The sequence below is a fragment of the Hibiscus syriacus genome, unplaced genomic scaffold (genome assembly GCF_006381635.1).
Source record: "Hibiscus syriacus cultivar Baekdansim isolate YM2019G1 unplaced genomic scaffold, ASM638163v2 tig00113124_pilon, whole genome shotgun sequence".
Lineage (NCBI taxonomy): Eukaryota > Viridiplantae > Streptophyta > Magnoliopsida > Malvales > Malvaceae > Hibiscus > Hibiscus syriacus.
In genome coordinates, this window is record NW_024063444.1 from 1,966,412 (window position 1) to 1,994,085 (window position 27,674).

General features: G+C 33.9%; 1 protein-coding gene across 1 annotated transcript; it reads right to left on the minus strand.

Annotated features, from left to right (window-relative positions):
- Positions 1 to 11,554: 11,554 nt before the first annotated feature.
- On the minus strand, positions 11,555 to 18,175 carry LOC120185540 (serine/threonine-protein phosphatase 5-like). The gene is made up of 13 exons (XM_039189727.1): positions 18,101 to 18,175; positions 17,579 to 17,714; positions 17,215 to 17,384; positions 17,060 to 17,131; positions 15,228 to 15,378; positions 15,001 to 15,109; positions 14,806 to 14,923; positions 14,441 to 14,588; positions 13,816 to 14,064; positions 13,113 to 13,238; positions 12,910 to 13,010; positions 12,074 to 12,148; positions 11,555 to 11,975 (listed from the first exon to the last, which is right to left on the minus strand). The coding sequence occupies exons 2-13, from the start codon at positions 17,646 to 17,648 to the stop codon at positions 11,916 to 11,918; spliced, it is 1,449 nt and encodes a 482-aa protein (XP_039045658.1). The 5' UTR covers positions 17,649 to 17,714; positions 18,101 to 18,175; the 3' UTR covers positions 11,555 to 11,915.
- Positions 18,176 to 27,674: the final 9,499 nt, after the last annotated feature.

The following is a 27,674-nucleotide window of genomic DNA, read 5'->3' on the forward strand; positions in this document are numbered from 1 at the left end:
AGCCGAACCTACATGTCGACGACCTGAAGAAATTGTTTAATAAGAAAGCTGGTTTCACTCGGATGGATGACGTCGATGTTGTCCGAGTATGCCTTCTACTACTGTGTATGCCGGCTTTTTAGGCAGAGAGGCCAGACAACCTATTCATCGGGAGCTAATAATATTGGTAGAGGACCTGAATGCATGGAATCTGTTTCCGTGGGGTTCGTATATATGGAAAGCTACCTGGACTAAGTTGTCGTCTGCCTTTGATGACCGCAAAAGTTTGCGGGGCGATGGGTCCAAATACACTTTGTCAGGCTTTGTTTGGGCCTTTAAGGTAAGAATTTCTATATAATATTTCTAAAATTATAATTAATTATTTAACAATTACTAATTTTGTTATTATATTGTTTGTAGATTTGGATATTCGAGGCTTTCCCCAGCATGCGTACATATGCAATAAAAACGTCAAATGATATTCCCAGGGCTATTTCCTGGAAGAGGAAAACTCTGTTGGATTGGGAAGACTTAATACCATATGCCACAATAAATAATGTAAGTTAACACAAATACTTTCATATAATATATAAACAAGTTATTAATAGTAGACGTTTAACTTTGTTTGAGTTTTTATATTTTAGGAGGCTAACATTCCATTACAAAGACTGACACCCACGGAGGAAGAGCTTGCCACTGATTGGTGGCAAGCTAGTCAGAATTTTTTTGATGGCACGGATGATGAGCAGCATCCACTTCCTCCAATTCGAGAGCCATCACCTCACCTAGAGCCATCACCCGATCGACCCGACTATACACCTCTAGAACGAGAGCCATCACCTATCCCGTCACATCATCGAGCCTCTTCTCCACCATCACCTCATGATAGGCGACCGGCAAAGATGCCACGACTCCTATCTCCCTGTTCTCCACCTCCACCTCAACGGGATGAGTCAAGGGAGTTACGTGATGAGGTCAATGCCTTGCGTGAGGAGATCGGTACTCTACGCGATAACGATGGTGCATGGCGTGTGGAGGTGTCAACTTTACGTGGTGAGGTTGCCGCTCTACGTGAGATGATAGTATCGTTGCAGAATGAGGTTCATACTCTACGCAACGAGGTAAGTTTAAGATTTTCCATATTTAACTTAATGATAAATTTACTCGTAATTTCACTTAGATTAGCCATTTCACTTAGATTGCTTAGTAAATTTATTCGGTTGCTGCCAATTCTGCTAAACTGTGTATTCTTTAACACTGTGAAATAGTATTTGTCTTTGTTTTGTCTTTTGGTTGAAAGTAAATTTGTTCGGTTGCTGCCAATTCTGCTAAACTGTGTATTCTTTAACACTGTGAAATAGTATTTGTCTTTGTTTTGTCTTTTGGTTGAAAGTAAATTTGTTCGGTTGCTGCCAATTCTGCTAAACTGTGTATTCTATAACACTGTGAAATAGTATTTGTCTTTGTTTTGTCTTTTGGTTGAAAGTAAATTTGTTCGGTTGCTGCCAATTCTGCTAAACTGTGTATTCTATAACACTGTGAAATAGTATTTGTCTTTGTTTTGTCTTTTGGTTGAAAGTAAATTTGTTCGGTTGCTGCCAATTCTGCTAAACTGTGTATTCTTTAACACTGTGAAATAGTATTTGTCTTTGTTTTGTCTTTTGGTTGAAAGTAAATTTATCCATTCAAGTTTCAATTTGCAGAAGAAGAAATAGTTTACTTTCGCAACACGAAACTTAAAATCGCAACGCGAAACCAAAATCGCAACGCGAAATGAAAATCGCAACGACAGAATCGCAACGCGAAACCAAAATCGCAACGACAAGATCGCAACGCGAAACCAAAATCGCATTGCGATTTTCATTTCGCGTTGCGATTCTTTCGTTGCGATTTTCATTTCGCATTGCGATTCTGTCGTTGCGATTTTCATTTCGCGTTGCGATTTTGGTTTCGCGTTGCGATTTTAAGTTTCGTGTTGCGAAAGTAAACTATTTCTTCTTCTGCAAATTGAAACTTGAATGGATAAATTTACTTTCAACCAAAAGACAAAACAAAGACAAATACTAACTTCAGGGTATTAGTTTGAAACATATTTTTCTTTGTTATCTGATGCATTTTGTGAACTATGATAGAATAATGACTTGGGTGAATACAATGCAAGTTTGAAACATATTTGTCTTTGTTTTCACTGTTTAAATATCATGTCTGTTTATTTACTGATTTTGTATTTAATTATTTAGCGGCCCGATAGAGTGGATGCTTTACGTCGGGTTATGCTTGCACGACGGAGTTCACGCATCAGACAGCGTGCACGTGCTATTAAGTCTCCGTACACCCCAATAGTGCGAAGACACCGCAAGAAGAAGCCCGACTCGCCTGTCATCCCTCAAGAGTCCACTCCTATCGTTGAAGAGGCCCCCCCCTATCATTCCTCGAGAGTCCCCTCCCACCGTTCAAGAGGCCACTGTCATCATTGAAGAGGTCCCTCCCACCATTCAAGAGCCCGATTCACATGGCGTCATATGTAGGCTTCTTGAGAAACCCTCTGACGTGCCGGACATGATGGATTCAAGTTGGCTCTTGTATGAGTTACCGGCCAGTACCATACCGGTATCTGAAGAGGAGAGGGAACAACTACCGGACACAATTCTGGATAACACCCTTTGGGCTAAGACCGCTGTTGATTTTTATCTACATGAGCGGAGCCAGGGGTGTTTCACTGACATATGCAAGCTCACCGATGATATCTATTTGTTGCTTGATCGGTCTTGGTGGGGCGTATTATTAGGGGTCGAAGACAATGGCTATTTCGATGGGGGGGTAAGTCTTATATTTTTCTTATATTTCAATTTGATTAATTTTTTTTTAAATTTATGTAAGTCACTAATATATGTCTTTTTTTGTAAAACAGCATATCGATGCGTGGGTGACACGTCTTCTAATAATAAGAAAACTTAAGAAAAATAAAAATATACGATATACAATTATGCCGACGTCTTTTCACGCCGTTCACTTGAAGAATGCATGAAATGAATCATTTGATTTGGGCAATGGACAAGCTAAACTTTATCCTGCATGGTGGGAGGTCGATAAGGTTAGTATTTATTTTAGATTGAGTTTAAAGGTTTTATAAAATAAGTGCGCAAATGAATGAATTATTACTTATGATTGCAGGTGTTTATCCCTGTTTTGGAACGTAAACATTGGATTCTCGTCGAGCTTCAGCTCCCATCCCTTAAGACAATAGTGTATGACAGCATGATAAATTACATATCATTGGCTGATTTAAGAGATGTTATTAAGGGATGGAGCTCTCATTTGGCTAAATTCTTGGATGCGATCAATTATTGGACTCGTTCTGGAAACAAGAAGCCAAAGAAGCTCAATATTACAGTTATTAGAGACGAGACCGCGCCACAACAAACGAGCGGAGCCAGAGGAGATTGTGGTTCTCTCGTATGCTTGGCGTTGGAGCGTTTGACGACGGGAAGCATCAAGTATCTACCTCCCACCGATAGAGATAGAGATGCAGTAGGCTTGTGGTTTCGGCATTATATGGCTAAATCGATATATACGAGACGCTGCCTACCTGCATCCGCGTTATAAAAATGTCCATAAACAATTGGTAAGTTTATATACTTTTGGTTTGAAAATGTTAGGTTAAGTACCTAGAATTCAATAATTTGCTGTTTGTAGGTTTTAGATGTGTAGAAAGTGTTGTTTGAGCAAATGTTTGGTTTCTGCAGGTTAATCTCAGAAGTGAACTGCGTGAAAATGATGTATGGCTGCAAAAGTTGATTCAATAGTTTAATTGATTGTTTTTTGATTGTTTAATTGATTTGTAAAAGTTGATTCAATAGTAGATGATCGGAAATAAGAATTATTGCTTATTTTTGATTGTTTAATTGATTTGTAAAAGATGATTTGTAAAAGTTGATTTGTGTAATTGATGCGAATATAATTCTTATTTGTGCTTGTTTAATTGATTGAAATGTAATGGTTGATTTTGTTGATTTCAATCTGCATTATGTTGAAGGCAAAATTGACTATCGCAATGCGAAATGAAAATCGCAATGCGAAATGAAAATCGCAACGAGAGAATCGCAATGCGAAATGAAAATCGCAATGCGGAAATGAAAATCGCAACGAGAGAATCGCAATGCGATTTTCATTTCGCATTGCGATTCTCTCGTTGCGATTGTAATTTCCGTGTTGCGATAGTCAAATGCATGTCTAATAGTGATAACAACTGAATAACAAGAGTTGGTTAAGTCAAAATGGTTGGCCTGAGTCATTAATTCAACTGAAAATGTTAAAAGTTCACACATAAAATCCACATAATACAACGTTTGCATTTAAAAATCACCTAAGTTAACAGTCCCAAAAGGTGAAGCCAATTGTGATTGGGATTTTGAAGATGGTTGCCTTTTGCTTGACACCATATGAGCTTTGGATTTTGATGAGGATCCATTTTGGTAGAGGAAAAGATGATTTTGATGGCACTGGTGATCCACATGTCAACCTTGTATGACCACTTTCCTTGCACCGACTACATGTCGATCTCTTCTTCTCTTCACCCTTAGACGGTATACGATCGTGACTTTTTGGTCGGCCAGGTAGCCTTCTGTCCATGGCTGGTGGCAAAACTGTTTGTAAGTCATCTGGTATGTCCCACTCAGAAGGATGTGGAATAGGGTAGACAATCTCGGCATAAGTCTGTCGATAAACTTCTGTAGTGTAGCAATCCATAGCGTATGCGCTTGAATCATCTTGGTTTAAATGAAGAGCAACTTTTATAACATGGCCACACGGATAACCAGATGTTTGCCATTTCATACAACTACACGTCTTTGCATTTAGATCGACTAGCCCATTTAAGTTATTATCCAGTACTTGAAACAAAGTGTTTGAACATGGTTCAACTCTCCATGACGTTGACTTCACAACACGTTTCGTTATCTTTTTTTCAGTCCATGGTGTAACACGATGTTCCAATGTTCCTGTAAATTTAAATAAACAATACTTAGTAAAATATATAAATATGATAAGTTACGAATTCAAAGAAATAATACCTGCATGGTTTCTTTTCTTGTAGTACCACTGTTGAATAGAGGCTCGAAAAAACTCCATTAACATAGTAATGGGTAATTTCCGGGAATGACGACTTAGAGCGTTGATTGATTCTGCACTATTAGACGTCATGAAACCATATCTTGCTCCAAGTTGATGTACTCTTGACCATCTTTCAAACCCGACATCTTCTAGTGTTTGAGCACACTGAGGCAAAACACGTCTTAAACAATTTATATGCTTATTGAAATCCACTTCCCGATAAGCTTTTACAGCCTTCCAGTATGTCCATTTGTGCTTTTTTATACCAGCAGACCTTGATTTTAGATTTCTATACAAATGAACACCACAAAGTCCATGAAAAGCATCTGGGAAACACCTTCTAACAGCGTTGTCAATTGAGTTTGCCCTATCGGATATGATTGTCAGATTGCTAATAGGACCTATGCAATCCCTAAGATGCCCCATAAACCATGTCCATGAATCAGAGGTTTCAGATTTGCCAACCCCGTAAGCTATTGGCAATATCCCATTGTTAGCATCCATGGCTACTGCTAATAAGTTTACTCCAAGGTATCGACCTTTCAAATGTGCTCCGTCAACTATAATAACTGGGCGCATGCAAGTAATAAACGAACGAATCTACAAAATAATATACACAAGAAATATAATCATTTAAATGTGAAATGCATGTAACTAACAAAAATGAGTCAACAAAATTATATTGATTTACTAACCGTAGCACCAATGGCGATAAACAGCAACTCAAAGCGTCCATCTCTATCTGTTTTGATATGAGTTACCGACCCAGGATTTTTCAGCTTTAAATTGTGACAATAAGCCGGCAGTTGGGCAAACGATGCTTCTGGCGACCCCCTCAACAATTCCAAGGCATAACATTTGGCTCTCCAAGCTTGAGAATATGATATACTAATCTTGAACCGAGCATTCATGTCAGTCATAATTTCATGTCCCCGATATACCCTGCCATTCAAAAACATTAACTCAGCCAGAAAACCACCCAACACCTTTTTGTTTGCCTGTCTATGGTGAGGAAAAACTTGGGTTCTTGAACATGTATGTTTATCAATAAAAGTCCTAACTTGAAACATTTTGCAATCTTTTATTCTCTTTGCAATCATACGCCACGTACAGTTTTTGTCAATCATACACCTTGTTTCGAAACGATCTTTGCTTGATTTGTTAACTTTTAGTTGATAGCCATCTTCCACACATTTCGTATACAAAGCTATCTTCAAGTCTTCCTTTGTATCAAAACAATCATCTTTCTTGACACGAATAACTTTTGTGTAACAATCAACTGCTTTCTTTGCCAACTCTTCTTCCGGTAACTGAAGTAATTCTGGCATATTCCAGTTATACTCCCGTGGCATTTTCTTTTCTTCGGGGACTTTTTCTTCTTATTTTTCTTCTTCAGGATTATATGAATTACAGAATGGATGTTCAACATGTTCATTCACAGTCGTAACTTCCTCCTCATTATCATCACAACATCTTCCTCGGCAACGGGTGTTTCATCATCAAAATTCGGGTATTGACCAATATTAAAATCATTACACACATGGTCTGTTTCTTCTTCTGAAACATCATCAAAATCCGTGTATTGACCAATATCAAAGTCCGGATATTGACCAAGACCAAATTTCGAATACTGACTAGTACTCACAATTTTTTCTGTTGGCTCATCATCGTCTAACTGGTCAATACGAAAACCGGAATTTGGTGCTGAAAGTTGATTGGGATTTGGATTAGAGAAAGGTTGTGGGTTTTGAGAAAAACTTAGTTGATTACTACCCGCTACTGACCCAACAATACTACTTCTAGGTTCAACAACATACAATGTAACATCATCTTGTGAAACACTAATGTAAGCAATGAATCGTTCAACATCTTCATTGTCGGTTAACAAATAAACTTTACCATTTCTCTGATAAGATAGCCTAAATCCACTTAGGGGCTCTAAATTCAATTTATTTGAAACACGTAGCATTAGAGTTTCATAAGTTAACTTTTGTAAAGACAATTTTAGTTGAAGATTCATGGGTAAAGGCATATATTGTAAAACACCATGAACATTATCCCATGACCCTCCAAAACACAAATCTATCCAAACATGATCAACATTAGATGATTTCATGGTTGTAAATTAATTTACTAAACAGACGAGCTGCGAAACTAAAACCTGTTGCCGGATTGGGAAGGATGTCGTTGGATATAGGAACGGATGTCGCCGGAGAGAGTGATAGATGGAGATGGAATGAGTTGCGATTTAGGGATTTAGTTTATGATTTCAGTGTTATATACCCAAAATTTAAGTGTTGTGATTTACAGATTCTCGTTGCGATTTACGGATTATCGTTGCGATTTACAGATTCTCGTTGCGATTTACGGATTATCGTTGCGATTTACGGATACGCGTTGCGATTTACGGATTATCGTTGCGATTTACGGATACGCGTTGCGATTTACGGATACGCATTGCGATTTACGGATACGCGTTGCGATTTACGGATACGCGTTGCGATATACGGATACGCATTGCGATTTACCCATACGCGTTGCGATTTACGGATACACGTTGCGATTTACGGATACGCGTTGCGATTTATGTGTTCGCGTTGCGATTTTCATATTCGCGTTGCGATTATGGAAAATCGCAATGCGAATTTGTACTATCGCATCGCGATTTTCAAGAATCGCGTTGCGATTTTGGAAACTGATTTGCGATTCTGGGGATCGCGTTGCGATTTTTATTTCGCGTTGCGATTTTGTTGGTCATTTTGGCAAATCCAAAAAAAGTTGGTTAAAATCGTATATTATAACTTTTTTTTGGTCACTGAGGCGATTTTCTCAAAGAATAAACTAAATGATTTTATCTAATTGCTCTAGCGCTCCAAATTTGTTAAGTTATTCCATTTCTAGTATCAAACATTCAGTCATTATATTTTCGGTCCTTAGCCAAGTTCATCATCTAAAATCAGAATCAAAATCTATATTGTAAGTACTATTCAGAGTAGCTTTATGAAACTGCACATACGTTAATTATTGGCATAGTTTATGTGAATTGTTGTAAAAAAAATACCTAAAGTGTTACATATACGTAAAAGAAGTTAACGTTATAAATAAGTTTATATCATACTCAAAAGATATTAGTTTTAGCACGAATCAAACGACATTGTGGTAAAAGAATTATTGTTATTTTTTGAGCTTCCATGTTCGAACATTAAAAATACCAGGAGTATAAGCGTTACATGTCAAATAGTTAAAAATTATCTTTAAACATATATTATTTTTTTATTACTCTGGACTAATTAAAAAAATATGAATTTTATTATAAAATATTTGATATATCAACGGTTGATTCTTTTTACAAACGATTTTAATCCATCATCGTTTGTGCTTAATGAATATTCCAAATAAATAAACAATATACACGATGAGGATGAAAAATAAAACTTTACCATCAATATATGAAATAATAATCCATACATATATAAAAAGTTCATAATATATTAAAAAAATATTCGAGCTAATCTGCCAACAATGAAAGTTTATCCTTTCAGATTGCCTTTTGAAACAAATATTTCTTTCGACAATAGAATAAGAAAAAACCCATAACTGGTATACGTAAGGTCTGGTCAGTGGTTGTTGTGTGCAAAGTATATGCTTACCAGCATGGTTTTTAGAATCGGATCGGTCGGTTCACTGATTTAATCAGTAGAACTAATTTGACCGGTCAAAAGAACCGGACGACGTCATAATTATTTAAAAACTTAAATAATTATATCACAAGTCATATTCAAAGCAAGTCATAACATATATAAGTTAAAAACCATAAAATCAAGTGAAACAAAATGATTCAAATTAACTACAACATAATATTTAAGGTAAAACATATTAAATAATAAATATAATTATATAACTATAATTAAAAAATAAATTTGGGGCTAAAAAAATCATAACAAAATGATATGTTTGACTTAATTTTTTTTTAAAACAATCTCACATGGCTAAGAAATATAGAAGAGCATCCCAAAAGTCTAAAGAGTAAAAATATGAGAACAAAACAATCTCACATGGCTAAGAAACATAGAAGAACATCCCAACTAACTTCTATAAATAATAGAGGTAATTTGGCATTCAAAATCATGGAGCCTTTTGGTGAGCATTGAGTGAATTATTCTTTCACTTCAATCAAGCTTTAATTTTAGGCTTCAATTGAGCTTCTAAATTTTTTTTGAGTTCAAGCCTTTTCGAGTTCAAGTTTCAATATTATATTTCGAGTTCGAGTTGAACTTGATAATTTTTAGCTCGTGAGTTTGAGTCGAGTTGAGTTTACTTTTAAAGTTTTTAAGTTCGAGTCGAGCTCAGCAATACTCGAGTTCGACTTGGCTCGTTTAACAAACGACGTTGTTTGGTTTAATTTAAAAAAAAATTGGCCATTTTTTCCCGTTTTTTTCGATTTTTTTCGGTTTTCAGCCAGTTCGGTTCGAACGGTTCAACGGTTCCTGCCGGTTCACTAGTAACGGTTCAACCGGTGTATATTGAACCGAACTAGGTAACGATTCCCGGTTGAACCAGTCAATCCGGTCCAATTTTCAAAATACTGCTTACCAATGTTTTAAATCACAATCGTAATCGCGTTTTTAATTATTTCGAGTTTATCGTGACTGTAGTCATCGCTGATGCTATTGACAGTGTAACTCTGTGACAAAATCATTATTTCGTGAATAAAATTATTTTTTCGTGATTTAAAACGTGATGCTAACCTGCACCCAGGATTGCCAAAGATTATTGAACAATCCAAAGTTGATTGCCCATGGTAATTACTTTTCTAAAAAAAATATGTGCCAAGTTAGTCTTCTCGCACTCTTTTTTATATATATGAAGTGAAAAAATATGCCTTCAAATTCCTCCCATTAAGCCTCAAGAAACTGTAGACAAAAACCTCAACTCTCTTCTCATTTTCCAAAAGCCGAAAACTACCCATTTCACAGAATTGTTCAACAATGGGTCGATCTTGCTTTCTCAAATTACTTCTTCTTTCAATGCTTTTGCTTCTCTCCTCCTCTCAAGGTCAAGGTATTACTTTGTATCTTCTCTCATGCATTTCTTTTTTGTTTGATTTTGTACGACCTTTTCTGTTGTTGTTTTCTTAGGATTTTGTAGCAGGAAATTGATGGAGGCTGTTGTGTCCGAAGAATCCAACGCTCAATTGGATGTTGGTCTCTCTCTCTCTCTCTCTCGGATTTATTTAGGTTTTAGGGTCTAAAACTGGTTTTTTTTGAATGTTTGAATAGCAGGAAATTGCAGAAACATCAAGGGAAATGATTGAAATAATGGATTATAAAGATCCAGGGCCAAATGTTAACCCCAAAACTGGTTACATATCCAACCCTCCTCCATAGGACTAAGTTGACAGAAGTGTGACTTTTTTTCTGTTATGTTTCATCAATGAATTGGAAGAAGAAAGTTTGAGAAGATGGGATTTTCAGTATGTTGATACGTGCTTTGTTTTTATGTAGCAACTGCTTATGGATTTTCCCCATAAATCTTAATGCTTCATATGTAAGAAAATGTTTTATGTTATGCCATGTATGTGATGTGAGCAGTAATGAATAGACATGAAAATGACAGCATCTTTCTTATCAGATCAGTTACTTTTTTGAAGACTGAAGTGCGATTGTGATTCGGATGTAAAATTAGATATGTATAATCTTAAATTATTTGATAGTACAAAAAACAAGTTGGACCGATCTTAACGTATATCAAATTTAAACATACTAATATTGTATTCAAATAAATTATTTTGGCTTTATTTTTTATTTTATTCAATTTATATTACATAAATGAAAACAATACAATATTTTAAATAATTAATTTATTTCAAATCAGATTTTAATATTAATAAAATGTTAAGTAAAATCATCAATTATATTGTACCTATAAGTGGAGAATAATGATCAAGATAACTTTAGGTGAGAGATGAAATATCAAATATTTCGTAACCCAATATAAAATGTTAAAGTTCTCTTATATGCATGATGCCACCTTGGGGGCCAAGCTGATTTTATTTAATTTCTGTTTGTCCGTTACCTGTTTTACATAGTAATATACATTCTCAGATAAAATTCAATTACAAAATGTACATTTTCATAAATAAATTAATTTAAAATCGTTAAATGAATAAAAATAAACAATTGAGTTTATCAACAAAAATGAAAAATACTCGCTAGGAAAAAAATAAATAAATGAAACTCAATTGTTTATTTCAACTCATCAGACTGTAAAAAAAAAAACTTAAACTGTACAAGTAAATCTTAACCCATATATATATTGAAAAGTTAAGAAAAATATCTTACTACATACATAAACCTAATACGGACTGTAAACACTACAATTCAAATATTTTGTAACCTTTCTAATTAAGAAGTAAAAAGCCATCCAAGAAACACTAGAAAATTCTATTGAAAATTTTCAAAAGTATAAACCCCTAATGTATACAGAGAAGAGATCACCTCTATTTTACAAAACTACCGGCACACTCTTTGCCAATGCCAGCAAGTGTCTTCATCTTCTTTTAAAATCTTTTAATGGCATCTGTCCAACATTTTCGATTTGGTTCGACCCTATAAAAAGAAACAATAGCACAAAACCACAACGGGAATTTATCAACGTTTACCAGTTCTCTGGCAGCCTCCTGAACAGGAACAAGCTTGGTGCTTGTATCATGAAAAATAATACCCGTAGAAAGACATTGTATAGCCAAAAATTGTACCACTAAGCAGTTGCAAAGATTTTGTAGCAAAAAACTTGGACTGGGATGGAGCATGACTACCGTATAACTAATGGAACATTCGGAGGAAGTTGTTTGCGTAAGCCATAGGTTTGACGTCAGGGTGAGGCTGTGCAGCAAATCAGATATGCAAATCAGTCACTCAAGCTTCCTTTCCTGGCCATTCTCCTAAGAACAACAATAACAAAAACACCACAAAATACTAACCACTGCTGAGAATGTAATAATATTTGGCTTCAAATCAGGGGATTCGAACCGAATAAATGCACCCTTGTTACCCATCTGAAACAAACCATTTGATAAGTCATGTTAGACTACAAAATATATAACCTAAAATAGCAAGCAAATCAGGAGGCAGACATACAACACGGAAAATAGAATTTCCAACCAAAATACTCTGTTTCAACTTCAAACAGAAGGATCAAATAATACAATAGCAGACCGAGTAAGAAATGGGTAGTACCAATTTCTATACTAGTATTCAACTATAGACATGGACCATGATGAATTCATGCATATTGACTAATAAAAAATTGCATGTTCTGTAGATAAAATAGACCTCACTTTAAAATTTATTATGTCTTAGACTTAGTAATAAGTATATCAACACACACAAACTCAACACACATATTGCACGTTACTTCACTTGGGCTTGCATTTTTTCCCCTTTGTGCCCGAGGCAATATAAGGGTTCTAGGACTAGCACTCTGGTCAAAATATCACTGCATACTAGTGGGAACTTTGACATTCCCCACAATATGCCTGAAACTATTTAATATTGCCGTGTAGTTGAAAATGATTGTAAAAATGCAGAATAAAATGGGGGGAAATGGAGGACACGCATAATGCATTTAACAATGACTACATAATACAAGTCAGAAGCATGAACATTCACTATCCATATGAAGCTTGCAAGATGAGAGAGACAAACAACTTCTTTGCATACAGAAATATTCATATGAGATGATTACACAAGCTCTGGCCTCTAAGGATAACTTAACGAATGATCCTATTTATGAAGAAAGAATTTGAGATTAAATTACCTGATCACAGTAATTTGGAGCAGAGAAAACAGTAATAAGTTTACCATCATGCTCAATCTCATAACCTTCATCTTTCACTTCATGAGACCTCACAACTAAATCTGTCAATTAAGCATGTATTCACCAAAATCAAACATCAATTTCGTTTCCCACTTTTTTGTGTTTTCACTAAAAACAAAGTACACAAACAAATGGATAAATACCTAGATTGTTATCCTGCAAGAATCTTTTTGTCACATCTCCACCAAAAGAAAGACCTACTCCCCTCTTGCTAGGGCCTCGTCCTGGGTAAGGTTGCGGATCACTCCAAAGTATTTCGCACATCAACCCTGAAGAAATCAGCAAAGAACCATGAGACAAATTCAAAAGAACATATCATTATGTTACACTACCTTCTTGCTCCTAAATTTGCATCAGCTTCTTCATAGATTTGCAATTTTAGATTACTATATTTTCATGTGCATTTTACATCTTATAAAAAAAAATGTGCATTTTACATCTGAATTTAATTACAATCAATAGTCATGCTGACTACAAATGATAAAGTTTAATTTGTCACAAAGATGTAAAAAAGGACATGAAAACAATTCAAGCAAATTTGTACTCTATAGTTTAATTCTATTAGTATTTTTTTAATGAAAAAAAAGGTAGAAAGTATATCTAAACCTTCCAAAAGGGCATTGAAATCTATAAAAATGTTCCATGCCTCCTAAGCTACATATAAAATACAAATAATACTGGAGAAACCACCATATTCCGAACTAATAAAAGAAGATGAATAAATAAATGTAGGCAATGTAGTTCCTTAACTTAAGAATAAGAAAAATCAATAGTTGTCACTTTACGTATTAAATTGCACCAAACTTACTTCAAAGAAACTGAAGGAAAACACCATTTGCATTTTACCTTCCTCAGGAGGCTCAGAAAACCGATCTATTGCCCTGATGTCGGACAGTTTCACCCCATCAACACTGAAAAGGCCTCCATGAATTACAAAAACCTTCTGGTTTATTACATGAGCCAAAGGCAAATAACAGAATACTTCGGCAAAGAGTTCCACAAATGTCTCACTCAGCTTGGACCTGACCTCACCCTCAAAACCATATATCTTGTTCATGCTCTTACTCTCATGGTTGCCTCTAGCAAGATAAATAGCTGAAAATTCCCATGTTAAATGCAACAAAGTGAAACCAAAATTGTATATATATCATACTAATAGGGAACCACAAGTCCTGAAGATCACATCAGAGAGCTTCCAGAAGAGACTATCAATTTAGGTAGTGTCCAATAAAGAGGATCGATATGGAATCTCCAATCAAGAAGATCCATTGTTAGAGTCCTAAAAGAAGTGCTCAGATGAAGCTCCTTAATACTCCAGTGACAATTTCATTTAAGCAAATAAGAAAACAGAAGTGGAAAAGACGCATCTAAATATCTAAATCAGCATAAAAGGGAAACAATGGACTAATGCAATTCATGTAAAGGCCAAGGAGGAAATTTGAGGTAGAATAATGTTGGAAGTGGATTTCACCTGATTGACACATGCACTTGAATGCAAATAGTGTGAGGATGACCTCCACAGAGAAAGATCCTCTATCCACAAAGTCACCATTAAAGAGATATGGATTCTCTTCTGAAGGGAGACCGTTAAGCTCAAAAATATTTATCAGATCGTAGAACTACAAGAAATGGAACAATAAACACAATAATAAACAAAAAGCACTAAAAGAATGAAAAATGAAGCATGCTAATTATTCCACCGTTAGCTATGTTGTCATAGCTGTAAATGATAGGTACTTTAGACATTATCATAGCTACTTGCATCCAACATCAACGGATGGTGACACATCATCGTGTTTCTTGAATGCAGCAAATCATTTATCCTCTGTTAATTACCTGACCATGCACATCACCACAGACAGTTAAATGACTGCCATCAGGAACATTAATGTCAACAAGAGACGGCAGAGCCTGCAACATTTCTCTCATTTGCAAGACAATCTGGAATGCATATCTGTACCAATAATATTATTCAGCAAACAAAATTTTCATTTAAGAAACAAAATCCATAACTGCAATTACTAGACATACCTTTTATGCAAACACTTTTGGTTCTTGAAGTCATCCATCATTTTCTTAACAAAGTCCAAAGTAACAACATCTCGCTCTATTCTTGCACCTGAATATTGTGGCTCCACAACTTAAAAAGAAATAGAACAAGCAATTTCGTTAATGCCAATGTGGAAGACCATTTCTAGAACACCTCAAAAATAAATAAATTAGGAATAAATTGTAGATATAATGGGGACATGAAATACTTATGCTATGGTAGTCTATAGAGTCGGCTACAGAACGCCTCTCAGACTCGGGTGCAGAAATTGCTTCTTCAAATTTTAATTTCATTACTACTTTCTCACACTCCTTTAATTTCTTGGTAGCATCAGGATCACTGGGACAAATCCTTTTGACCTGATTCCAGAGGGAAGAAAATATATTTCAGACATCACAAATCACATTTCACACGTTTAACGTATAGCAATTATATGAATTTCCAGGGAGAGGAAAAAAAAGAAACATGGCAGTATATGATGACCTCAAGTAAAACAACAACAATGTCAACCTACACGTTTTCTTGCTAAAAAGCAAATGTATGCATATGTGCAGGTACAGCACTGCAGCTCATAAAATGGATAACGTGAAGTTATATCAAATCTAGAGCTACCAAGCAGATTTCACTAGCCCGTACAACCTCTAATTAGGGGTGAGCAAAAGTCGGTTAAAACCGACTTAACAGCCACACTTGTTTTTGTCGGTTTCAGTTAAGATGGTTATTTTGGCTAACTCGGTATAGGCTTCTGTTAAAAATGGGTAAGTTTAGGTTGGTTATTGTGAATTTAATAAACATACCAACCAACTGAACCAACTTAATATATTATTTTTATTAATTTTAAAAATATTTGTAATATACTATGTTTAAAAAAGCGCCGCTTAAGCGCAATTAAAGCGCTAAGCGACTCGAGCGAGGTCCCTGGCGCTTCAGCATAACAAAAGCACTACGAATTCATTAAGCGGTAGTAATCGACGCTTTTGCAACGCTTTTAGCAAAGCGCTAATCGGTGCTTAATCGTGAGTTTAGAAGATACGATTTTGGGCTTTAGCAGATACGATTTTTAGGCTTGTTTAGGGTTTAGCGGGCTATTAGATTATCAGGCTTAGATCGGCTTTTAGTTTAGGCGGGCTAGGGTAAAAAATGCGAGTTGTTGAAGGAGATGGAAGAAGATATTGGAGTGTCTAGTGATGAAGGAGATGGGTTGTCCGAGTTGATGACGATGACGATTTAGAGGATTTTTAGTTATAAGGAATTGAGGGTTTAGAAAAATACTTTTGTTCATCTCACTTTAGACTACTTTTGGTGTAGACCATCTTTTGAGATTAATATGCTCGTATAGTCGTATGGTTAATGGTAGATAAGTATTTAATTGTTTATAACTTGTTATATTTGGTGTTTAAGTACTTATAAGTTTTGAATATATGCATTGACACTTTGATATTTAAGTATTTATAAGATAATTTATAAATATTCTGTATTTTTTTGTGAATTTCGGCCTTTCTGGCGCTTCGTGTGCATAAAGCGAGCGCTTTCGGCGTCTAGGACCCTAGGCGCTTTAGGGCGCTTTTTAAAACCAATATACTATATAATATAAAGTAAACTCGAATTGAATTTATACTAAACCCAAAAAATAAAAATAAAAAACATAGGGAAAAAAGTCAGTGACTGACTTAAAGGACATATGCAAAGTTGGTTCAGTTAGGTCATTTAAACCTATGTTTACCCGTAAGTTGGAGGTTAATCGATTAAGACATTTATGAAAAAACAACCGAACCCTACCTCTAACACTAGAATGAGAAACAACTTGTGAAGCTCAGTCTTAAATGGAGGAAACATTCTACAATAAATCCTAGAGTGTAAATTAAAACAAAGAGAATTTATACTAAAATGAAAAATAATTGCTACACTTATTACATGAAAAATAAATATGCAAAAAAGATGCATGAGAAATATATTTCAGACAGCGGCACCATCCTCTGTATGAAATAAGTTAAACAAAGACATGAAACAAACAAATTTTGCAATATATAGCCCTTGTACCTGTTGAAAATCCTTCAATGCTTCCTTAAACTTCCCCATTGCAAGATAAGCAGCACCTCGTCTGTAATAACCCTGTAAGTTGGAGAACCATCAGAACAAGAACAAAAATAGATATTTGTATAAAAGGCTGAATCGTTTCACTATATAAAACATGCCTTTGAATATTTAGGATCCACTTCAATTGCCTTAGTAGCATCCAGTATGGCACTACCATACTCTTCCAATTTGGTGTGAGCAAATGAACGGTTGGCCCAGTATACTGCATTCTGACTATTTAGCTCTATTGCCAGTGTGTACAAGTCAATAGCCTGACCATATTTGTGTGCTGAACAAAAGCAAATCAACAACTTCAACACAATGAAATTGCAAACATCATTGTCGCAATAATAAAACATTCATTAAAATATCCACGTTCTAAACTTTCTCTATGCAGAGCCAAACACTTCAACTCAATCAATATTCAATGTAACAAAATCAACGTCCGTGATACTGAGATTTGCATGCTCACTACTCTAGTACCTTTAAATGCTTCATTAGCTTGGTTTTTTATTTCTTCCGCTCGCGAAATTTCATTTTCCATATCGGGCATAACCTTTTTACTGCCCTGATTAAAAACGTTAAATTATTAGTGAACAGCTTATCTCCTTACAAATCCCTGCATCATCCACAACAACATTAAGCAAACAACACGTTAGCAAAGCGGCCGCGTTTTCATCTTCTGAAACGAGAGGATCCTATTCAATAACTAACATCTAAAACAAAAGTATCAGAGAAAAACTTCGAAAATGGCAATGCCTAAAACACAGTTAAGAAATTACAAGTCTAAGATTATCATAAGAACTCAAATAAATAAAACAAATAACATCCACATGCAACTCGAGAAGAAGAGAAAATCATCCAAAGCTCTATCTTTGGTAGTCGAATACTCAAAACTGCATACCCAGAGAAATAAATTTCAAGCATAACCAAACAATCAAAAAAATATTAGTTTTAGGGTTACGGAAACCTAAGTGTAGATTAGTGAAGAAGAACGGACATCACCTGGAAATAGAAGATTTAAGGGGAAAATCATCTGTATTTGAGCTTGACTGTCGAGCGAGCGAAACCGCTAGATAAAAAGGGAGGGTTTAATAGGTTTGGCTGAAAGCGAAACCTCGACCAATTTTTTTTTTTATTATTTCATTTTAGGGTTAGTGGAGAGAACCGAGGAAAATTCTAGAGGTTTCTTTTAACACATAACATTAATAAGAAAATATTTTTTTTCGAAATTACATATTATATTTATCATGTAATAATTTATTACTAATAATAATATTTTTAAATTAAAATGGTAAGAATATCGTTATTTTTAAATTCTTAAGTAATGAACAATTTTTACCACTTTAAATATAAATATTCTTTAAATAATAAAAAAAATCATATAAATCCTTTTCAATTTTGTTTGATACATCCTTCTCAATTCTTTTTTTCGTATTTTACTCAAAATTATAAACTTAATAATAATAATATAAAAATAATTTATTTTAATAAAATATTAATAAACTTGAGTAGTTAAAATTGTTTTATATTTTTACTAATTAGTATATTGATTATTTTATAATTTTATGAGGTGAAAATATTATTATTTTAAAAATATAATTATTTAAAATAATATTTAATTTTGAGTTATTAAAAAATAGATCTTATACATTAAAAATTAATATATTTGTTTATTCGAGATCACAATATTATTTTTCATATTATATTATATTATATATAAATATGATACTTATGAAAGTTATTTAAAATTAGAAGTTTGATATACTAATTATATTAATTATATGTTAAATATATTTTTTCTTTAAACTTAGATAGTGTAATAATTAAAATATTTTTATAAATTTTCATTCAAATATTTATATTTAATATTAAATTTTTACTTGTTAAAAAATATATATATCACAATGATAATTTAGTAAAGTATGCACTCAAATAATCTTATATTCCTCCAACCAAACATTGTAATCTTACATTCCTACTAAGCAAACCAAATAGGATAATACAACTGTTGAGTTAATCGATCGATGGAATCGGCCAAGAGGGGGGTGAATTGGCAATTAAAATTTTGGTGGAAGCTTTTGCAGAAAATTGAAAGTAATTGCACAGCGATATAGAGTGGTTCGACTTTCTCAACCAAAGTCTACGTCCACTACCTTAGCTATCCACACTAAGGATTTTCCAACAAATTCACTAATTTGTTATTTCTTTTGAGGCCAAAGAGATAACCTTACAACTCCATTAATAATATACCCTAATTCTTGAGAACACTCTTTCTCAAAGAGAAGATTACAAACTTACAAGGAAATCCTCACAAGGTAGATTGTTTGTACAATTCTAGAACAAAGAAATAACACTCAAGAATAATACAATTGAGCACAATAAGTGTTCTTGAAAGCAAAAATGAATATTGAATGAAATAGGCTTGAAAATGCTCAAACTTGAGGTTTGATGTTTTCTCTTTGATTCTCTCTTGATTCTTGTTGATTGTTGTTTCTTGTTATTGATCAATGGCTTCTAAGCTTGTTTAAATACTCCTTCAATTGATTCTGAACGTTGGTGATGATTAGTGGAGTAAATGGAGTCGTTTAAGTGTGTAAATAATTAATAAAACTGCTTGGAGCGTGGGGGGAATCGGTTCCCTAAGTGTAAAATTCAAATATTTCGACCGTTACACAAGGGGAATCGGTACCCCCTTGGGGGGAATCAGTTCCCTCTGAGCATTTTGTTTTTCTCGGAGCCAAACCATTCAGGGGGGAATCGGTACCCCTTGGGGAGAATCGGTTCCCTCTGGACAATCTAGAAGTTTTGGCTTTGAAACGGTTCGAAATACTTTGTAAAATTGTTTTGAAATTATTTTAAGATTAAAACTTAATTTTACACTTGAGTAAGGATTAAAAATGACATTTGAAAGATTTGGAGTAATATTTTGATATTCGAATAATTATATCGAATATACCTAGAAAATCTTAAAATTCATTTAACTTAATTTGTTATATCGAAATATCAAAATGTTTTCAACAATCTCCCCCTTTTTGATATAACAAAACACTTTAGTAATTTTAAGATTTTGAAATCAAGTTTGAAATTACTCCCCCTTACTCTAACACTTCTCCCCTTTAAAACACTTATCCCCCTTTTGGTTAAATAAAAAATACCATTAAATAATTGTAAACAAGTTTTTGAAAAACATTTAGCTAATTGATTTAGAAAGATAAAGCTTTAAGCTGCTAAGATCACAATCAAGAGAAACGTTAGCCATTAGTTTCATAATCAATATTCTTAAACGGATGTGAAATGGTAAAATTGGTCATATTTATCTAATTGTAAATGATGCAATAACAAATAAATTTAACCAAACCAGATATATATAAGTTCAAACATCCATAAATCCAAACATATAAGCACTCAAAGTCAAACAATCCACAAATTCAAGCATTACAAAATATCCAAAATGTTCAAACAATAAGTTCGGAGTTGTATCCAAGAGAACTAAAGCACAGCAATAAATCAAGCATCCATAGGAGGATCGGAATGAGGAAAATGAGCACGCAATTCGGCCATGTCATATGCGAGCGAATTAATACGTTCATTCATTGTTGCGTTGTTCGCGCGCATCTCCCAGAGAATCTCCAATTGTTGAGCTCCCACAGTGGTCAAATTGGATTATATGGATGTGAAGCGGGAATCCATGGATGCATACCGGAAATCAAACGTCTCCATAAAGGATTGAAAATATGGAGGCATTTTATTCTCTGGTTGTACTTGTTCCTCGTGCTGCTCAGGCTCATCATCGGCTTCGTCGGCTTTCGGAGGTTGCTCATGGGTACGAACCCAAAGACCAGTCTCTTCATTGATCTTCCATCCTGATTTAGTTAAAGAGAAGAGGTTGATTTGGTTTTTGAGTGGAAAGGAGGCATCAAGACCAACCCTAAGCACGACCTTTTTAAACATATTACTAAGAATACAACCGTAAACTAGAGATGAACATAGTTTCTTATTGGGAACAAGATTCACAGTTTCGACAAGTTCAGCAAAAATAATTTGTGGAAGGTTGATCTTAAGATTATTTTGGACACAATGTAGCCAAAATAGATCCATGGCTCGAAGAGTAGAGTAACGGCCTCCAGATGGTCGAAACCACCAAGAGATCATTAGATGAAGAAAACAATCATGAAGATTTAAAACACTCGCATTATCCCTTCGCTTATACTGAGATCCTACCGTTAGTTTTTCATTATCTAACCCGTCATTATCTAATCCTAATACGGTGACAATGTATTCCGAGTCAAGAAGAAAGAATCCTCATAGAAGATAGGATCGGATTCTTATGGTTATGATTTTATCCCGGTTTTGAATGCAAACAACATTAGAGTAGAAGATACGAACGAGTTGGTGATAAACTATTGGTTCAAGCTCAAAGAGTTTATCATATTTCCACTCTTGTCAGGTAGGAAGATGTCGAAAATTGATGTCTAACATGGCTTGAAGAGATGTGATTCGTTCTTCCCGGATTTTGTAAGACTCAAAGTATTGGCAAAACCTAAAACACATGTATGCAATATAATCAATCCCAAAACTCAATTGAGTCCTCAATATTTCAAGGTTCTCTAAAACAATCCTAATTGGCAAAATTTTGAAAAACTATGTTTGAAAAACAAGTTTTGAAATTAATATGTGTATAGTTTTCATAGTAACAACATAATTAAATCAAAACACAACAATTTGAAAACAATTTTTTTTAATTTCAAAAATTCAAAAATTAATTGAAAAATTGTGAGATTTTGATGAAATTAGTTGTAAAATCTAGTTTCTAAACATTAAACAATCAATGCACAATCATTATTTCAAACTAGAACTAATTAAAACTAGTCCTACGTTCAAAAATTGATAAAATAGAAGTTTTAGAAAAATACCTTGAAGATTTTCGGATTTTGTGAGAATGTGATGATTTTTGCATTAGTTTGATGATTCCAACAGGTTTAGGAGATGATATTTGAAGTAATTCTGACTATAAATCAATGTTTTGAAGCAAAGTGGAGATTTGGGAGATAGAGATAGTGATTGGCGGAAAAAAGAAGAATAAGAGGGTTAGAGAAAAATAGGGTATTCTAGCCGTGTAATATCCAGAACCCCCAGGGGGTATCTATTCCCCTACAGGGGGGAATCAGTTCCCCTTCAAAGGGGGAATCGGTTCCCCTTCAGGAGGGTATCGATTCCCTCTGCACCAAAATGCTAAAATATGATTTTTAAAAACTCAAAATGCTAAATTAATTGCTCTAGTGGTATTGGCAACTCATATATTGAAAATTAATCATGTCAAACAATTGTATCTTTAAACTACATTTGAACATAAAATTAATTTTCTCTAAGAATCATAAACTCCCCCTAACTAATAGCAAAAAAGGCAATAAAAAATTATTATTATTATAAGCATTTTTCATTTATTCTTAAAAGTGCTAAAATTAATTTAAACACTAAGTGAGGAAAGGTCAGTTAAACCTAATTCTCTCCTAAGTGTCCAAAATCTTTCTTTATTTAAAGGTTTTGTAAAGATATCCGCTAATTGATGCAAAGTATCAATAAATTCTAGAACTATATCTTTCTTAGCGACATAGTCTTTAAAGAAGTGATGTCTAATTTCAATATGCTTAGTTCTAGAGTGTTGGATGAGATTTTTAGTGACACAAATAGCACTAGTATTGTCACACTTGATAGGAATGGTACCTACTTCAATTACATAATCAAAAAGTTGTTGTTTCATCCATAAAACTTGCGCACAACAACTACCAGCTAAAATATATTCTGCTTCAGTGGTAGATAATGCAACACAATTTTGTTTCTTTGAAAACTAAAAAATCAGCATATTTCCAAGGAATTGGCAAGTACTGTAGGTGCTTTTCCTATCTAATTTGCAACCTATATAATCCGCATCAGAGAATGCATGCAAGCTAAAACTAGAGTCTCTAAGATACCAAAGTCCTAAACTATGAGTGTCCTTAAGGTATCTAAAGATTCTCTTAACAGCTAGTAAATGTGATTCCTTAGGACATGATTGAAATCTAGCACATAAGCAAACACTAAACATAATGTACGGTCTACTTGCGGTTAAATAAAGCAAAGAGCCAATCATTGACCTATATAATTTATCATCCACGCATTTACCTCATTCATCTTTGTCAAACTTTGTAGATGAGCTCATTGGAATGTTATGAGGTTTCCTATTTTTTAGTCCAAACTTCTTGAGCATATCTTTGACGTACTTAGCTTGATTGATGAAGATGTCATATTTTCTTTGCTTGATTTGGAGTCCCAAGAAAAATGAGAGCTCCCCCATCATGCTCATCTTGAATTCACTTTGCATTAGCTTAGAAAATTTTTGGCAAAGAACATCATTAGTGGAACCAAAAATTATATCATCAACATAAATTTGAACTACTAATAAATCTTTACCTTTATGCTTTAAAAACAATGTAGTGTCAATCTTCCCTTTTGAAAAACCTTTTTCAATTAAAAATTTTGACAATCTTTCATACCAAGCTCTAGGAGCTTGTTTTAAACCATAAAGTGCTTTTGTCAATTTAAGAACATGATTTGGAAATTTTGAATCTTCAAAACCAGGAGGTTGTTCCACATACACTTCTTAATTTATAAAACCATTTAAAATGCACTTTTAACATCCATTTGATATAATTTAAATTCATGAAAATATGCAAATGCTAATAACATTCTAATTGCTTCCATCCTAGCTACGGGAGCGTATGTTTCATCATAGTCTATGCCCTATTCTTGAGTGTACCCTTGAGCAACAAGTCTAGCCTTGTTTCTCACTATATTACCACTTTCATCAAGCTTATTTCTAAATACACATCTAGTTCCTACAATAGATTTATTACTAAGCCTTTCAACTAATGTTCATACTTTACTTCTCTCAAATTGATTTAACTCTTCTTGTATAGCCATAATCCAATATTCATCATTTAATGCTTCTTTAATATTCTTATGCTCTATGCATGAGATAAATGCAACATAATTACAAATATTTCTAAGAGAAGATCGAGTTGTTACCCCTTTGGATGGATCACCTATTATTTCATCATCCTTGACATAGTTTTATTCCCTTGGGTAGGATACTTCCCTTTCTTCAATGGTTGGATTCTCGAGGGGATCATGAATTTCCTCATCTTTAGTTTCTTCCTTTGATGATGGTTCTCCACCATCATGTCCAACGTCATTTATGTTTATAATGCCTACATCATCATTCATACAAGAATCCTTCATCGGAAGGGGATTATCATCGAAAAAAACATGTATAGACTCTTCTACAACAAAAGTTCTTTTATTAAATACTCGATAAGCTTTAGAATTTAAGAAATAACCCAGAAAAATTCCTTCATCACTTTTAGCATCAAATTTGTTAAGATTGTCTTTATCGTTGTTTAAAACAAAACATTTACATCCAAAATGATGAAAATAACTAATATTAGGCTTTTTATTTTTAAAAAGGTCATATGGAGTTTTCTTCAAAATATGCCTAATCATTACTCGATTAATAACATAACAAGCGGTATTTGTGGCTTCCGCTCAAAAATATTTTGGAAAATTATTTTCACAAAGCATGGTTCTGCCATTTCTTCTCAAGTTCAATTTTTCCTCTCAACAACTCCATTTTGTTGAGGGGTTCTAGGTGCTGAAACATTATGGCTAATACCATTAGAATTACAAAATTTTGTAAATCCAAGATTTTCAAATTCAGTTCCATGATCACTCATAACACTAGTTATAGAGTAACCTTTTTCGTTTTGGATTACTTTTGAAAACGTGATGAATTTTTCTAATGCTTCATCTTTAGTACTTAAAAATAGAACCCAAGTATATCTAGAATAGTCATCTACCAAGACAAATGCATATTGTTTTCCACCCAAACTAGTAGTCCTAGATGGCCCAAAAAGATCTAAATTGATCAATTGTAATATTATACTAGTGGATACTTCATTAATAGATTTAAAAGAAACTCGCTTTTGTTTTCCTTTAGCACAAGCATCACATATTTTATCATTATCAAATTTTAGTTTAGGCAACCCTCGAACTAAATCTCCTTGAATTAATCGTTGCAAAACACTCATACTAGCATGTCCTAGTCTCATATGCCATAACCAACTATCATGCTCATCCTTAGCAACTAGGCATAAATTAGTCATATCTATGGAATCTAAATGCACCATGTAAATGTTTCCTATTCTATGACCAACAAGCATAATCCGATTAGATGTAATATCAATGACTTTACAACCATTAATATCAAACATGACATTGAATCCTTTATCACAAAATTGACTAATACTCAATAGATTATGCTTTAATCCATTCACATATAAAACATTCTTAATTTGTATGGAAGAGGTATTACCTATAGTGCCTATACCTTCAATCTGACCTTTTGAATTATCACCAAAAGTCACATATCCTCCATTTTTGGCGTTGAGCTCTATGAACCAGCTTTTGTCTCCGATCATGTGTCTTGAGCATCCACTATCAAGGTACTATGAGTTTGAGTTTGTTTCCCGAGCCTTGTAGCAATACTCCTTTTCCTATAAACATAGATTAATTTTTTATTTTTGGTACCTAAATTCTTTTGGGTCCATATTCATTAGTTTCCAAAATCCTAGTCTCCTTAGGTATCTATTTGTGTAGGATATCCTTATCTTTAGTAGTAATGAGCTCTTTAGGAACCCATATACTTCTAACGATTTTTCCATTAGAGGTTCTTCGGGGACCTCTATGATTGTAGTTTCTAAAGTTTTTTCTAACAAAGTTGGTTTTTGAATTTTCTACTTTTTGAATACGTTTTGATCCAACTTTATCAAAAGAGGCTTTAAGATCATCAATTTCCTTTTGATGATCATCATTGACTCTTGAAAGTAAATTTTGCAAATCAATATTTTTCTTTTCAAACTCTTCTAGTTTGATTTGTAAATCTTTGATTTTACTTTCAAGATCATTGTTGGTCTTGAATATGAGATTATTTTCATTTTTCAATTTTGAAATATCATTTTTGTATTTTAAAAACAATTTCTCATAATCCGAAGCCAACCCATTATATTCCTCTAATAATTCATCATAAGATAAATAATCTAGATCAAATGAGTTAGAGGTTACCTTAGAATCTTCCCCAAATGCCATTAAGCACAAGTTTGCTACTTCTTGTTCCTCTTCATCGGAACCTTCTTCATCGCTCCATATAGCCACGTGAGCCTTGTGCTTAATCTTTGATTGACCATTCGTCTTTAATTGTGGGCAATCATATTTGACATGCCCCGATTTTTTGCATTCATAGCAAATGATCGGGTTCTTCTCTTTTGGTTCATTTTTGAAGCCTTCATTTCATTTGAATTTTCTTCCTCGGTTTGGCCTCATCATTTTTCTGAACCGTTGGGCAAACAATTCCATTTCCTCGTCATCTTCATCTTCATCCGAATCACTCTCATCTTTTGTTGATTTGAGAGCAACTCTCACGTTCTTCTTCTTCTTCGTCTCATTCTTTAAGCATCATTTCATGCGTGAGGAGAGAGCCAATAAGTTCATCGAGGGTCAAGGATTTTAAGTTCTTAGCCTCGATGATCGCCGTCTTCTTTGATTTCCAAGCTATTGGAAGAGAGTAAACTAACTTCCTTACAAGCTTGTTATTTGGAATGATTTCTCCATATGATTTGAGACTATTGACAATCGTGGAGAATCTATCCGTCATAGCTTTGACATCTTCATCCGGTTTCATCTTGAAATTTTCATAGCTATAAGTTATAAGACTAATTTTAGATTCTTTTACCTCGTTTGTGCATTCATAAGTGACTTATAGTTTTGTCACATATTTCCTTGGCGGTTGTGCATGTAACATCCTCAATACCGGGTTAGTGATCAAATTGTAAAGTTTTAGAATTTGGTGACTAGAGTAGAACCATGGATTAGTTCAATGATTTATTTGGAAATAAATTATAAAAGTTGTTAGTAATTATTAGATGAATTAAAGGTCAAAAGGGTCATTTGACAAGGAAGATTTTTATTTTCCTTATAAGATAAGGAAACCACGTGGAAAGAAAGAAAAGGTTACAGAGTTCTCTTCTCTTCTTCTTTCTTCATACGTGAAGGCTTGAATCAAAGGTGAGTCTTCTATTTAGATAATTTCTGGATAAATTTAAGATTGGGTTATGATCAGTAGATGATAACTAAGCTTAAGGAAAACTTAAGTTATCTTAAAATCAAAAGATAAAGGAGTTAGGGAAGACTAAAGATTTGGAGTTCTTGAGTGAAATATTGAAATAGAGTTTATAATAAGAATTGAAAGTTGAATTTGACTTGCCATCAATAAGAATAAGAGATTTATGAAGTTAGAAATGATTAATAACAAAGTTGAAAGTTTAGCAATATTCTTAAATTTTAAGAATCATGATGAGATATGGAAGATAAAGATGGTTTATATGGATATAAGTTGGTTTAAGTAATGTTAGTTGAGTTTAATGACATGATAAGAGCTTAAAATAGAAGAATTGAGTGAAAAGTTAATAGTTTTCGGGCTTAAAAT

Bases quoted from the DNA above. Each gene is read 5' to 3' on its own strand.
- LOC120185540 (XM_039189727.1), bottom strand. From the start codon at position 17,648: ATGCCCGATATGGAAAATGAAATTTCGCGAGCGGAAGAAATAAAAAAC. The intron at 17,385-17,578 runs GTACTAGAGTAG...GCTTTTGTTCAG, and splicing joins AGCTAATGAAGCATTTAAAG to CACACAAATATGGTCAGGCT. The intron at 15,379-17,059 runs GTACAAGGGCTA...CTCTGGAATCAG, and splicing joins CATTGAAGGATTTTCAACAG to GTCAAAAGGATTTGTCCCAG.